At 51.4% G+C, this 11,479-nt stretch overlaps 4 protein-coding genes across 4 annotated transcripts in view; 2 read left to right on the forward strand and 2 right to left on the reverse strand.

Moving 5' to 3' along the window:
- Positions 1-101: 101 nt before the first annotated feature.
- F4807DRAFT_422420 (uncharacterized protein) lies at positions 102-2,333 on the reverse strand. The gene is made up of 3 exons (XM_047997673.1): positions 1,963-2,333; positions 1,272-1,905; positions 102-1,218 (listed from the first exon to the last, which is right to left on the reverse strand). Exons 2-3 carry the CDS (start codon positions 1,687-1,689, stop codon positions 449-451), a joined length of 1,188 nt encoding a protein of 395 aa, XP_047855243.1. The 5' UTR covers positions 1,690-1,905; positions 1,963-2,333; the 3' UTR covers positions 102-448.
- An 83-nt stretch (positions 2,334-2,416) lies between these two features.
- F4807DRAFT_422421 (beta-lactamase-like protein) lies at positions 2,417-6,458 on the reverse strand. Its single transcript, XM_047997674.1, has 5 exons — positions 5,840-6,458; positions 5,678-5,775; positions 4,223-5,354; positions 3,520-4,171; positions 2,417-3,466 (listed from the first exon to the last, which is right to left on the reverse strand). The coding sequence occupies exons 1-5, from the start codon at positions 5,990-5,992 to the stop codon at positions 3,000-3,002; spliced, it is 2,502 nt and encodes an 833-aa protein (XP_047855244.1). The 5' UTR covers positions 5,993-6,458; the 3' UTR covers positions 2,417-2,999.
- A 352-nt stretch (positions 6,459-6,810) lies between these two features.
- Positions 6,811-8,936, forward strand: F4807DRAFT_57096 (uncharacterized protein). The gene is made up of 2 exons (XM_048003216.1): positions 6,811-8,134; positions 8,190-8,936. Exons 1-2 carry the CDS (start codon positions 7,030-7,032, stop codon positions 8,852-8,854), a joined length of 1,770 nt encoding a protein of 589 aa, XP_047855245.1. The 5' UTR covers positions 6,811-7,029; the 3' UTR covers positions 8,855-8,936.
- A 754-nt stretch (positions 8,937-9,690) lies between these two features.
- F4807DRAFT_57124 (carbon-nitrogen hydrolase) overlaps positions 9,691-11,479 on the forward strand; it is a 2,297-nt gene continuing 508 nt past the window's right edge. Inside the window, exons 1-3 of the mRNA XM_048003217.1 lie at positions 9,691-9,855; positions 9,987-10,079; positions 10,371-11,356. Coding sequence (XP_047855246.1) covers positions 9,841-9,855; positions 9,987-10,079; positions 10,371-11,356 — 1,094 coding nt within the window. The 5' untranslated portion in view covers positions 9,691-9,840. The remainder of the gene's footprint in view (positions 9,856-9,986; positions 10,080-10,370; positions 11,357-11,479) is intronic.

Consider the following 11,479-nt stretch of genomic DNA (forward strand, 5'->3'; position numbering starts at 1 on the left):
GCCTTCATGCTAAACTCATAATCTAGTACTTCTCATATGGAAGTATTCTAAGTACACATAACATAAACTACCTACGTAGATTTAAATCATGAGACAAAGGCTATAAATGAGAAACGCATGTTTATATTTCTACTTATGGTATAACCCGTCGATACTAATACATGCGAACTGCCTGATAAACCGATATCTTCCTTCAAACAGCCGCCTCCAATCTGAGAAGTTAAAAATAATAGAAGAAGTAAAGTCTAATAATACAATTCAAGAATAGAATGGCAATCATCTCTTCGTTTCCCGTCTTCCCCTGTAAGCCACCGAGAACGCCGAGAGAAAAGGGTATCAATATCAATAAACGAGGGCGTCGTAGCACCCCCTTTTTCCTTTTCTCTAACCGTTCCCTTCTATCCCCTTAACCTCCCCCTCTCCCTCCGTAATCTATTCTCGTACCTACTTAGCGAGCCGGCCCATCAACCCTCACCAAGACCTTACGATCCAACTTCCTCTTCACAGCGCCAAGCACAACCTTCAGTATCCCATCCGCCGTGAGCGTAGGTTGGTCAGCCTTGTTCGCCCCATTAAAGGTCGCAGTGTCAACCATATCCCGTATGCTCTCGCGGCGGCACAGCTCGTCGTCGAGCTCCCTCAACGCCTGCGTCGCCGTCGGGTCGCGCCCGACCTGGAAGAACTGGATGCCGATCTGGTGGGGCGGGGCGCGGATCTCGTCGAGGCGGCGCGCGGCCTGGGCGATGATCTCGCCGGGCTCGTCCGTCGGCTGGCCGTCCGTGATGACGATCACGTTGATCGGGCGCACGCAGTACACGTCCCCCCCCGTGCGGCGCACCAGCGCCTCGTAGTTCTTCAGGTACGCGCGCAGGATGTGGTCGAGCCTGAGCCCCGTGGGCGTCGCGAGGCTCGGCTTGATGTACTTGAACATGTTCTGCACGACGCGCGCCTCGCGCACGCCGCGGTACCCGGACCCGACGGCGCCGCGCAGCGCGTCGCCCCGGTCCGAGGTCCGGTGGTTCAGGAAGTACACGTCCACGCCGTCCTCGTCGTGCTCCATGCAGATCGGCAGGATCGCCGATATGGCTTTCTGCGTCTCCTCCCAGCGCCGCTCCGCTTTCATCGACAGCGAGTCGTCGATCAGGAAGATCGTGTTGAATTCTTTGAGGAAGGCGTACTGGTCGTCTTGGATCGTCTGCGGTGTCTCGGCTGGGAGTTCTGGGGGCGGATTAGTTAGGGGTAAAAGTGGAGCTGGGGCTGTGAGGTCTCACCGGAAACTACGAGAGGCTCCTCCGCCGCGCTCGGGGAGTACGGCGGAGGCGGGCTCTGCTGTCTATTACCGCGCGAGTTGGAGAATAGACCGGTGAATATGGAAGCCCGGCTTCGGCGCTCGCCGGACTCGTTCTGGCTGCGGCCGCTAAGACTTCGACGTAGCGAGAATCCGGAGGGGGAACGGCTCCGATTGGAGGACGATCGCCCCGTTCCCTCGGGAGCCAACCGAAGCTGGGAAGCTTGGCTTGATAGCTGGGAGTCTACATTGAATGGATTATGACCCATATTGATGTTCTGCTGGTGGTTACACCCGCCGTATCGGCATTGACTTGTGCAATCTGGGGTCCTGAAACTGGATAGGGTGGATGTGGTAGAAGTTGAGGAGGAATAGGAAGAGTCGGACGTAATATATGGCATTTTGTATGTTGGTGCTCAGTAGGACTCTGATTCAGCTATGTTAATAGTTCGGAGTCTAATGTGGACAGGTGACAAACAAATACGTGTCTCAGTTGGTACGTGTTTGCTTTCCCCTTTCTGTCTTTGGACGAAGGTAACGATATTCCGAAGTTAGTTTTGATATTCTCCACACTTTGCTTCAATTTAAAGTTGGACCAAGTTGCTTGAATGTCCACTCTTGAGGCAGTGTTAGTTGTTGGTTAACTTGAAGTCTTTCTGGTTTGAAGCTCATACCCAACTTATTCTATTTCTTACTCGTATATATATATATATATACAACTGATTTATCTCACAGTGACTCCTTTGTGGCCATAGAGCCTTGGCTCCGCCTTGTGTGGCAGAGCCCATTTGCCCTTCATCTGAGTTTCATGACATATAAGTCGAAGTCGAATTGGCAAAATCACCCTCGCCCCAGGCTTCATTCACGATGGACTGTTTGAGGCACGGCTGATACAATAGTGCCACACTAACACTCAGCCATGTGACATAGAAAGGTAGTTTTTGTCAATAATGATAATAATGATGGGATAAATTCCAAATAGAGTATGAGCAAGTGGCTGAGTGCTACTGCGCCCTAGGCAGACTTTCCACCAACCACAAGGCACATATACTTGGCTTCCTATTGGCTCAGATGCTACAGTCCCACAGAATTAATATCCATGCAGGAACCATTCCTTGGCAATACTGTAGGTACTCCTAAGGCATTCAACTGGGCATAATCATCTATTCCTCTTTGTATATTATGTAGATAGTATGGTAATGATCCCTAAGATCTCACTTTCATTATAGATGTGACCCCAATCATCATCCTCGGTGGTGTATAGGGAGAGATTTGCAATCAAGGCAGAATATCACCAATCCGGGGTTTCAATAATCTGCTAAACCCGTCAAACGGATTATAACTCGGCTTATTTTCGTTGAATTCGGCGTGATTACCTTTAGTCTACGCCTTCTCTTCTAATCATATTATCATCTGCACATTATTCTACCTATCGAGGGTATAACTCGCGATCGAGAGATCGCACGATGATCGGATGATTCGGCCATGTCTTTCGAAGGTCGGCATTATGAAACGCGTAACTTCGGATGGAATGAGGCTTGTAGAGCCTCCCCTCAACACCATCAGAATTCGCGCGCGCCTGTGTAGACCTGATATAGCCAGGCCCGGTATACCCTTTTAAACCCGCCACCACCCAAACCCAATTAATAGCTAGGCATGCAGTGACCGTATGGTCTTCCCTGCGGATCTATCTACCCCAAGGTATAATTGTTTAGCCCCATAAAGGAGCCGTTACCTCAACGGCCCGTTCAACGACAGCCTTGACCCTGTCTGCGAATGCCTTATTGTTGCATTCAACTTCTAGATCCTCTAGCCAGACCGTAGCCAACATCTTGTCTACCTTGATGGTAACTCCGGGCACGGGGATGCCAATCTTATGCAACCGTTCGAGCTCCGTCTGCTGCCGTAGTTCCAGCAGCCGTTCCTCTTCCTCACCATCGTCCGATAACTCCATAGAGGCGTCCGAGGCAGCATCGTCATCGTCGTCTTCCGACTTCTTAGGCTTCTTGTCCTTGACTAGAGGCGGCAACTTAGGAGTTGCCACGGGGGCCAGGGCATCGACCCCGAACTGCGCCTCGAGGAAGAGAAACAGGCGTTCGAGCCGCTCCGCCGGTGTGAGATTCGCGTGGGGGTTTCGGGCCGGTAGCCCGTGGGAATGCGGATTCTTGCTCGCGGATCCTGAGAAAAGTGTTAGTGATTTGGTTAGGCAGACGAAGGGGCAGATTACTTACGCTTCACAGCAGCAGGGCTGCTCTCTACCGACAAGAGAACTGCCATTACGGCATCCGCGATGCCGTCGTTGAGCATGTTCCCCTCCCACTCTAATTCTACCTCACCGTTGTTGCGATACCGCACCGTGATGCAGCCCATGACTAAATATGCCGCGACCAATTGTGCAACTTCCTCGTCGGCGTCAGGCATCTTGCCATTCCCATTTGCTTCGGCATCATAGTTTTCCTTGCGGTTCTTTGTCTCCGGAAGTTCCTCGATATCACCAAACGTGCCCTCCAATGCCCATTTGATAAGGTCAATGCCAGCAGCGCTTAATGTAAATCGTTGCCGGCATGCGATTGTCGACGTTGTCAGACCCGCATATTCCCGCAAGTCTTCCGGGTCCATCAACGACATCTTGAAGTCGTTCTGCACTATAACTCCGGCGATCAATTCCGTGGTTTGGTCGTCAGGCGTAGGCAACTGCTTGGGAGGGGGTATGGATGCCAGCTTGCCAACAACCTTGGCTACTTTATCCGTCTTGAATGGGATTCGCAATTCTTCACAATTCCTCGGGCTGTAAACCTTGACTTTGTCTGCCTTGCTCGCGTTAAGAGATAGCAATTTCGATTTCAACCGCATCATGTTGTGCTGTTCGCCATGGACCAGAATCTAATCAAGTTAGAGAAAAGAATTATTATGCATAAAGGGGAAGCAACTCACCACCACAGGAGCTGCGACTTCTTCGATGAACTCCTTGTTTTCTTGGCCGTCAACATGAGCAGCGAAGGAGTATTCGGCGACACTACATCTTCGAGGTATCATGACTTTCTCACCGTCGCCGCCAGGTGCTCTCCTGACTGCGTTGAGATTCCTTGACATGACAGCTTGGATTTGATCCGGTTCCTGAACAATGTGTTTCGCCATAGTGCCTTCGACACTGTAACCTGTGATGATAACACCGTTCTTTTCATTCGGCGCCCATCTCTCTAGCAGTTCTCTGCTGACTCCGTTCTGTAGCATACCGGGACTCGCAAGCATAACGCAGCCACCGACATCGTCGAATCGATCGAGGTTTTTCAGTGATCTGATATACTTGAAATCCCACGGACCGCCTTTACCCGCACCATCTCCCGCAGCTTCTGCTTCGGCCATCCGCTCTCTGAACAAACGCTTGATGTTGTCGTTCATGGCGCCGACGTAGGTCTGGTATACGACCATACATTTTCGGGCAAGGTTACTTGCATAATAGATAGGAATCTTCTGGAATTCTGAGTGCTTACCCCAGTACTCGTCCAGGATCAACAGCAGCTCCTGTGCCCTACCTAGAGCGAACACTGGCATCAGGACCCGTCCGCCTCGGTTTAGGATACTAGTAATGGATTTCATTAACGCTTGCTCCCTCTCTAATCTAGGAACATGTGTTGATACTCCGTATGTTGATTCAGTAATAAGCACGTCGATCTTAATGCCTCTAGGGACTTCAGCGGAGACGAGATGTCGGTCTTGTTCGCGAGAGTAGTCTCCGGTAAAAAAGATGTTCAGCCCCGCAATCTCTATGAGGAACATGGCAGCGCCTAGCACATGACCAGCGGGATATGGAGTAATCCGGATAGATGAGATGGTGTGGGTGGTGTGATAGTCGATAGCCTCGATCTGAGGGAAGGTGTTTAGATGGTCCTGTTCTGTGTATACGGGCTGTGACGTAGGATTCGAGGAAGTATTGCCAACTCGGACACTGTCTTGGATGAGCCATTTGTAGATAGCTTTTGTCGGATGCGTCATGAAGACTCGGCCTCTGAAGTTGGTCTTCGCTAAAACATAAGGTAGAGACGCGGCATGGTCTATGTGGAAACTTGACTGATATTAGCATACTTCTTATATGTATGGTATACGAGATCTAAAGACTAAGGGGTGTGGTTCGTCGCAATGGGCAGCACGACAAGTTGAGGGCGCTACCGGTTGGGTGATGGAGTAATGTGATTTATTGATAGCTGAATACATAAGAGCAAGATTGCGAATGTCCAACAACATGTAGACGTGATATCATGGTGGAATACCAAAACAACAACTTCTGTTTGTGGACATGGGTAAACATTGCCTTCCACCCCAACCGTCATGAAGCCCTTGACTATATACAACTGTATTATATGACGAAGGCGGGAGGGCGAGACTTACTGGCTAATTAGGAGCACATCGACAGTGCTTAAGTCGAAGTCATCGAAGAAGGGAAGAGCGGCAAGACCATCGTACGCGGGATGTTGGCCAGCATCAAGCTATACAAGATTGATAATTAGAATGGCTATACCCTAATAAGATAGGAATACGTCACTGACTTACCATGACAGTCTTTCCTTTGTATTGTATGATATGGCATGATCTACCGACTTCATTTCCACCTCCCAAGCATAGGAACATTAACTCATCAGAAGGATCTACAGGCTCTTCATCGGCAGTCGTAGCCATTGCCGAGGCCTTGCGCTTAGATGCCATGATCTCTAAAATACCTGTGGCGGTTGAAAAATGATATCGGAGCTGCGCTCGTTTGTTGCAAAGCGTGTATTGCCAATGGAGCTCAGATACAATTACACAGTAGGCATCTCAAGACGGGTCGCATAGTAGGAAGAAAACGAGGGGTTGGCGGAGACTTCAAGGTATGTGTATTGTACCTAGCCAATTATCAATTGTTGATAGGAAGAGGATTGAAGAGAGATAGAGAAAGGTTGATTGGAGGTTGAAGTTGGAAGTTCGGAAGTTTGGTACGTAACGCGGCTAGGTTAATTGAATTAAACGCGGCGCGTTTGAGTGGGTACCTCTTTCTAAGGTTTCTTGGTGGAACCCAGCGGCCTAGAAAAAGTCAAGATGAGGCTCACAGTCAAACATTAACTAAGAAAGCCACGGAATTTATTTGATCCGATTAAAAACGCTTGGACCAAGTTGAATGATTGCACGTCGAGGCTGGCTTCAAAGTTCAAAGGGTAAAAAGGGAAAGGGAGGCCCGTGCGTAGTGCAACACGAAATCTTTCCAATGGGGGCTCAGGGAAGGAAGGAAGCTTTTCTGTGTTGCTGAACTCTTTAGATCGCCTCCTCATTCAACCTACAAAAAACATCCTATCCGACGCGACGCCGGGATACTAATAACTTGCGATCATACTCGGCATCACAATAGTCGCCTCAAAATCGATAGTAATCTACTTATCGCGATAATTCGCATCTTACACCGTCGGATGGGTTTCAACCAACCGAACGAGACAGGCTCTGTGCCTGTCCAGGACCAGAGACAATAAAGGATTCCTTGACGCTTGGTGTCAGTATCTACACTAGCAATACCGACTGCAACACGGGACACTGTGGGGACAAGTAAAGTAAAAGAGTAAATCATTGTTGGGGCGAATAGGTGAAGGATACTGGTATACTGGTACTGTACCTGGGATATTAAATACTAACCGCCATACCGCAATCCCGACAACACCACAACACCACCGCGGCACCGCAACACCACTCAACCAACTTGCGCATCATTCCCCAAAATGTCGTCGCATCCACAACCGACCATGCCTCCGAGGCAATTTTCCCCTCAACAATCACCGCCGAATCAGACTTACCAGCTTCCTCCTAACAAGAGAGCTAAATTATCTCCAGTTGGGATGACTCTTACCATGCCGTCCGCCGCGACAACACCGCTCGCCTCCCCTCAACCACACACTCCCACGCCTATTCCTACTACCACCATCGCAACAACAACATCTGCTACTGCTACTACGACCGCCTCTCATATTCCATATTCTACTGCAAAACTTGCGCCTCTACCCACCACCGCTATGCCATCAATGCCTCCTGTTATCACTAACATGGGACCACCGGCTATCAACCCGACGGGTTCCTTCTCTAACGATGCGACAAGACAGCCATCGAAGCCGGCGACCAAGGCCGCTCACACGTACGAAATGGACGATATGCTCATGGGAACCGATATCGATCTAGAAGAAGAGGCAGAATTCATGAATAATCTGGAGTCTCGTGTTGGCGGTCAAAATCATGTATACGGACCTGGACCGGCGATTCAATCCACCAATGGCGTCAACGCGCGTACGCAAGAGGAAATCGAAGCGGAACAAGCAGATATTGAATGGAATGAACGCGCAATGAAGTATGCCCGTGACAAGTGTTTCGAGATTAGCAACTCCTTGCTAGAACCTGCTATCTTACACAAGCGATTACATGACGTTGCTACTAAGCAGGGTCTAACTCTCAACATGGAGCTGAAGCCTGACGGTGGACGTTTCGGTGGAAGAAACCAGAACCCTGCCGAGTTTCCAAAACCGGAGATTAAAAGCTACACCCAAACCCGCCCAGATGGTTCAATCGTTCAAACGCATAGTTCATCTATTCCTCCTGATGCGTATTTAGTCGATCAGCTCTCACTACTGTCTTTGGCCACGAAGCATCGCTTGCGTGAGCTGATCGGTGACGCGAACAGGATTGCCACCACGCGACAGATGAGCGCGCATGGGGTGGTACCTCAAGAATGGCAAGACGTGGCCGTTCCGCTAAATGCGGTGAACGGTACTCAGGGCGAAAGCCCACGAACAGGTGCGGAGAGCGCGGTTAGCCCCCGCACAAACCCTCTAAAACGTACGGATCTTTTCACCTTGGTTGTTTTATTCATTCGACTAACTAGGTTCTCTAGGTACCGCGGACCAACTCAGCAACGGGCTACCTACTCCTGTCTCGGAAGCTTCTCCGACGAATCATCTAATCGATGTTATGACCAGCAGTGGAAAGGGCGCGCGTAACTTAGAAGAGAACCGACTCCGAAAGCGACAGAAGCGTCAAGAGAAGCTGAATGGCGAGAAAGAGGGTGCCGATGGTACGTCACGAGCTGGATCTGTAGCGCCCGGTACGCCCGGATCTATTGCGCCAGAACCAGGCGAGAAACCGCCCCCCAAGAAAGAGAGCAAGAAGGCAGCGGCCAAGCAAGAGGCTAGCAGTACCACGGTGAATGCGACTCTAGGCCTCTTTGTGGGCTCCAAGAAGAAGAAATACTCGTGGATGACGCAGGGTGCAGGCGGACCTGGTAGTGGAGCGAGTACGCCGAGATTGTCAGGCGCCGGACCAGGCACTCCGGGTTCTACGACCGCCGGTGGCAGTAAAGCCCAACAAGGCCCACTCACGAAGGCAGGCGTCTCGCACCTAGGACAGTTCCGCGAAGATTCCGAAAAGGGGAAGAACATTCAACTTCGTGATTGGGTGGTGGTTCTCGAGGAACATGAGATCGACCCGAGATCCTTGCAGCAAGCATATAATATTCTTGACAGATCTTGGAAGGTCGGTGTGGAAAACACGTCGACGTAATAGACGGATAACCCTGAAGAATTGGTACCGCGATTCGATGGGTTCGTGCTCGGCCAATCTGATCCTGAATCGAAAGATAACGAGACGAAATTACTTTACAGAGGAACTCACCACCCCTCCGGCCTTCTCGCGTTGTATTGTCTATACATATTTTTCTACGTTTACTACAGCCAGGCGTTTTTAAAGACCAAGAGGATATTAGGGAGGTCACGGTTGGCATTGCATTTTCTGGTTTTTCGCCTACCCATGGTCGATGAGTGGAAACAAGAGACGAACGGAAGGGTACGTACGATAAGGGATGGCCTGAGTAGGGGGTATACGTGTGTTGGAGGATCAAGAATTCCGCAGGCCTGCATTTTCGGCACCGGCAATTCGAGGTAATCATGCTGGCTATTCGCAGATGATGTGCTATGCTAGCAGTCAGAATTAGCTAGCAACCTGACCAGAAAGGAAAATTCGATTGCGTTTCTGCATAAATTCCCTAGCTAGTACATGGCGAAGAATGGCCAAAAAAGACGTATAATCCTATGCGAATATGTTGATCTGGTGTATTTGTTGTCAGCCTACGTAGATGTGACGTCGTCCTCGTTTCCCCGACATGGATTCGGCTTCGGCCGCATCTAAGTGACGTCGGGGGAAGTGGGGAACGACCCCTTCCCCGACTAGCCAAGTACCTTCCCATGTAATATGTATCACTTCAAGGAACATTCCGAACGGGTTTATTTTCCGGGCTCGCTATCTCCCTTTCCTCCTTTCTCAGCCCGTGACACGATTCGAAGACATGCGGTCGTTTGATTCAGACGAGTTTTATCGGGTTATTTATCACATACACACTTGATTTCGAGTGCTTTGTTTCGCGGTCTCACCTGCAGAATATCTATATACTTACCTATTTATATCTATATAATTCTCATACGCTCATCTAAGTCAGACGTGTCTACATAAGACTACCAGACACATCCAATATCCGTATTTAGCTTCATTTAATGATGGCTAAAGCAGTAAGATACATAATTCTCTTTACAATCCTAGAAAGATGAGCTAGAGGTAGTGAATAGGACTATATGGATCACTATATATGAGATTCCTATACAAAACCCGAGTAACTACACGCAACTAACTCATAGTATAGGCGATCGGTCAGATCTGCTCGAGCAACTCGATGGCTCACAACCTCGAGCAGTGCGTTAAACTCGTGGGTCAGGCTGCAGCTAAAGGTGCTAAAGTACGTGAGAGACCATGAGTTCTCTTTTTTCTTGTGGGCCTTGCTCCGGGTCTAAACTTGGTAGTGTTGCTTAATGCCCTTATTCCCTGCTTCTCGGTGACGGGCACGACGGAGAAAGCCGAGCCAAAGAAGCTATAGGCAACCTGTTCCTCTGGATATTGCACGTTCGCGAACGCATGGATAGAGATGAGTGCTATAAGCTCAAGACGTCCTCATATCCCTATCCGAGATGTCCAAATTGCCCAGGACCAGCTTCTTCACCTAATAACCAGGCCTAACTAACACCCCTAGATCCTCTTCCTGCCCGAAGCATCCGACTACATCGGTACCTCAGCCGCGGAATCGCTCGCCCTCGCCAAGCCCGTCAACACCTCCCCCTTCGTGAACGGCCTACGCTCGGCGGCCGCCGAGCACAAGCTCGCCGTGCACGTCGGGATCCACGTGCCCGTCGCCGTGAAGCTGACCAGCGACCCGAGCAACCCGGTCCTGAACTCGATCCCGGAGTCCGAGGACGCCGAATCCGTCGAAAAGGCCAGCAAGGAGGCCGAAGAGAGCAGCAGGACCCGAGAGGAGGGCAAAGAAGAAGAAGCGGGAGAAAATGAAGCAGACAAGGACCCGAAAATCAAGCTCTACAACCGCACGATCTACATAACCCCCACGGGCGCGCTCCTCGAGAACGGATCCTACGACAAACTGCACCTATTCGACTACCCCTCAGCCTCCCTCCGCGAGTCCGCGACAACCCAAGCCGGATCGCGGTTCACGCCACCGATCCCCTCTCCCATCGGCCTCTTAGGGTCGCTAATCTGCTTCGACCTGCGCTTCCCCGAAGCGGCTCTGCACCTAACGACGCGGTCTCACCTGACCCCGCCCTCGTACCCTCTCGCGAACCCGGTCGCGAACTCGCCGAACCCGCTTAACCCCAGCGAGTACAAGGCCCCCGCCCAGGTCCTCCTGTACCCGTCCGCCTTCACCGTCGCCACGGGCGCCGCCCACTGGAGCGTGCTGCTCCGCGCCCGCGCCATAGAGACCCAGTCCTATGTCGTCGCCGCCGCCCAGGTCGGGCTGCATAACCCCGGCTCCTCCGCGAACCCGCGCGTGAGCTACGGCCGCAGCACCGTCATCGACCCTTGGGGCCGCGAGCTGCTGGTCTTGAAAGGGGTGCGCGAGGACGGGAAGGACGCGGAGGAGGGCGCGGTGGGAGAGCTGGGCGTGGTCGATATCGATCTTGGCGAGTGGGAGAAGATAAGGGAGGCGATGCCGCTTATTAGGAGGACGTGAGTTACCTTATTCCCTATTTCCTGACCCGCGACCGGCGGCGCGGGCCCGGGGGCGGGCGGGGGGGGGGGGGGGGGGGGGGGGCGGGGGGGGGGGGGGGGGGGGGGGGGGGGGGGGGCGCC

This window comes from Annulohypoxylon truncatum (genome assembly GCF_022578515.1).
Source record: "Annulohypoxylon truncatum strain CBS 140777 unplaced genomic scaffold F4807scaffold_12, whole genome shotgun sequence".
NCBI classification, from domain to species: Eukaryota; Fungi; Ascomycota; class Sordariomycetes; order Xylariales; family Hypoxylaceae; genus Annulohypoxylon; species Annulohypoxylon truncatum.